Genomic DNA, 3,372 nt, shown 5'->3' on the forward strand with positions numbered 1-3,372 from the left:
ATTAGCTCAACATGTTTAGCAGAGGACACATGGGTGATGTAATGTGCAAAAGCTGCTAGAAAGTGATCCCAGATCCTCGAACCACTCCACCAATCCCTCCATGTTGTATCGAGGGTAAGAATGCTCCATCCACATTGATCTTGACATAGTTGTCTCCAGCGGGCTTCCAAGATTGCTTTACAATTTGCTTCGGAGTATTTGAGGGAGCTCTAACCTTATCAAACTCTTCGAGCCAGGCCATGGCAGTGCATAGAAATGCAGATGCAGGTTTGGCTAATGACCCTTCTAAAAAACGTTATAATTATAGAACTTCCATTAACACACCTAAATCAAGAAAAATTATATTAATGGTAGTTCAAAAGAAAAATTATAGAAAAAAATTTAATTAAATGAAGAAAAATAAATTTTTTTTTTGAATAAGAAGAAAAATAATTAATGGTTGCTACTAACACGCATTTTTTTTTCCGTCACCTAATTAAATTTATTAATGTCATTAATTCACCCCTAAAAATCTAAAAGAATTTATAAAAATGTAAAGTTGGTGTTGCAAGATTATGACGTGGAAAGATATATTATGTGGAATTGAAAATAAAATTTGTATTTGTTTACATGACGTGACACCCAATCACTGCCCTTTTTAGAAATCATTCATGAGCTCTCAATCTATAACTCTATATATTGACAATGCAGGAGTTCAGAATGTTCACATCCATCATAGTTGCTATAAGATTTCTCAAATAGTGTCAACATGAAGTATGTGAAGTTGGCTTCCCATTTCTTGACAACCAACCTCTTGAAACTCTTGTTAATTCTTGTAATAGCAGTCATTGTAATTGAAGCCTCTCAGATGAATCTAGATCACATTCATCAGCTCCGACTCCAACTCTGTTATAATCTGGTTAGTGTCATCACTAGCTCTGCTATTCTTGTTTTGGCTTCCACCATTTACATTATGACTCGACCCAAATCGGTTTACCTCGTAGACTACTCGTGCTATAAGCCCCCTAACAATTTGAAAATGAACTACCAGAAGTTTATTAATCAGTCCAGATTGACCGGGGCCTTTGATGAGTCCTCCCTCGAGTTTCAGCACAAGATTCTTGAGCGGTCTGGCCTTGGAGAGCAGACATATCTCCCTGAAGCAATGCATTTCATTCCGCCGAGGCTGTCAATGGCGGCAGCGCGTGAGGAGGCGGAGCAGGTGATTTTTGGAGCGTTGGATAATCTATTTGCAAATACTAATGTCAATCCTAAAGACATTGGGATTGTTGTTATGAATTCTAGTCTGTTTAATCCAATTCCTTCATTATCTTCTATGATTGTTAATAAGTACAAATTGAGGGGAAGTATTAAGAGTTATAATTTGGGAGGTATGGGATGTAGTGCTGGAGTTATAGCTGTAGATCTTGCTAAGGACCTGTTGCAAGTTCAAAAGAACACTTATGCAGTTGTTGTTAGCACTGAGAATATTACTAAAAATGGGTACCTTGGGAACAAGAAATCCATGTTAGTACAAAATTGTTTGTTTCGTGTGGGTGGGTCTGCGGTTTTGCTCTCGAACAAATCATCTGATATGTGTAGGGCCAAGTACAAGCTTGTGCATATCGTGAGGAATCATATGGGCTCGAATGATAGGGCATATAGGTGTGCTTATCAAGAGGAGGACGATGCTGGCAAAGCTGGGGTTTCGTTGTCGAAGGAGCTCATGGCGATTGCTGGTGTAGCGCTCAAGACTAATATCACAGCTTTGCTCGGTCCTCTTGTCCTACCTATAAGCGACCAGCTTCTCTTCATTGCTACTGTCCTTGCAAACAAGTTGTTCAATGCGAAAGTCAACCCTTACATCCCGAATTTCAAACTCGTTTTCGATCATTTTTGCATCCATGCTGGTGGAAGGTCTGTGATTGATGAGCTTGAGAAGAATTTGAAGCTTCTACCAGTTCATGTTGAGGCGTCACGGATGACACTCCACAGGTTTGGTAACACCTCCTCTAGCTCGATTTGGTATGAGTTGGCTTACACCGAGGCAAAGGGGAGGATACAAAAGGGGAACCGTGTGTGGCAGATTGCGCTCGGAAGTGGATTCAAGTGTAACAGTGTAGTCTGGGAGGCTCTCCGGAAAGCGAAACCTTCTCCCAGTAGCCCTTGGGAAGATTGCATTCATAGGTATCCGGTGCAGACTGTTCTCTAGCAGCGCGAGCTCAACCATACACCACTGTATTATTAATTTGGGTGAAATAATTAAGACTCTATCTGCAGTCAGTGTTATTTATGTTTCTTAGTGATGTTTATGACAAATGCATGCTACTGCATGCAGAGTGAATTTCTTGGCTCAGTCTTTTACTACCATGCGCAAAAGCTATCAACAGATTTCCCATGCGGATACGGTATTGCTGACGCAAGTAATATGGTTTTCACTTTTGTCTATAAAGTTAATGAAAATTACAAAATTACCACTGTTTCGGTCAAACTCACTTGTCAGCTTTATTTGTCTTTTTTTTCTCTTTTGAATATAACGAATTAAAAAAATTTCAGACTCTAATCAACTTTAAGAGACATAGACCCCAGTTTCAGTGTTGATCATTTTTCCACTTTTAACAAATAAGATAGTATAGTACCAACCCATTTTATAAACAAAAAGTAGTATGGAACTCCAAATTACTGTTAAATATAGTTCTTTTGGAAAAAAGAAAGAGAATAATAGGGCATAAAATAGACTATGAACTAGAAGTTTATAGCAAACAAAATTATTGACCCTCAATAGTTATTTGTTACTGATCCCAAACAACAAGTGATTATATGCCCTCGATAGTAAAGTTATTGACCTTCGCTAACAAGTAATGCTAGTACCCATTAGCAACAAATATTGAAAGGCATGAATAAGAAAAGCCTTATTTGTATAATGAACTAGAAAAGCCTATAAGAAATAATGATATTGATCCTCAATACTAAATAAGGCTACTGTCAATAGCAACAATGCTACTGACCCTTAGTAGCAACAATGCTATTGACCCTCAATGGCAAATAATGTTACTGAACGTCAATAATTTAGAATATTATTGACTCCAAAATCAATAATAAGAGTTTAGTGTGTCACCTCAACACAATTTAAAGTGATATCAAAGCAAAAACAAATATATCATTGACCTTTAGGGTTGTTATATCTCTTAGTGATGATGATAGATTGTGTCATATGCTAACAATAAAGAAATTCATCGATCCTCAATAGTAAATAATGATACTAATTTACTAACCAACAATAATAAATACTAAAAAATACTAAGATTTACAGATGAGTGAAGAAAGCTCTAATTATTAATCAATATAGAATGAATAAAAAAAAAAATTTAATAGTTCGGTTAAATACCAAAT

At 36.8% G+C, this 3,372-nt stretch overlaps 1 protein-coding gene across 1 annotated transcript; it reads left to right on the plus strand.

Annotated features, from left to right (window-relative positions):
- The first annotated feature begins 694 nt into the window (after positions 1-694).
- LOC112189629 (3-ketoacyl-CoA synthase 4) lies at positions 695-2,335 on the plus strand. Its single transcript, XM_024328967.2, has one exon. The coding sequence runs from the start codon at positions 749-751 to the stop codon at positions 2,189-2,191; it is 1,443 nt and encodes a 480-aa protein (XP_024184735.1). The 5' UTR covers positions 695-748; the 3' UTR covers positions 2,192-2,335.
- The last annotated feature ends 1,037 nt before the right edge of the window (positions 2,336-3,372 follow it).

Source organism: Rosa chinensis, chromosome 2 (genome assembly GCF_002994745.2).
Source record: "Rosa chinensis cultivar Old Blush chromosome 2, RchiOBHm-V2, whole genome shotgun sequence".
Lineage (NCBI taxonomy): Eukaryota > Viridiplantae > Streptophyta > Magnoliopsida > Rosales > Rosaceae > Rosa > Rosa chinensis.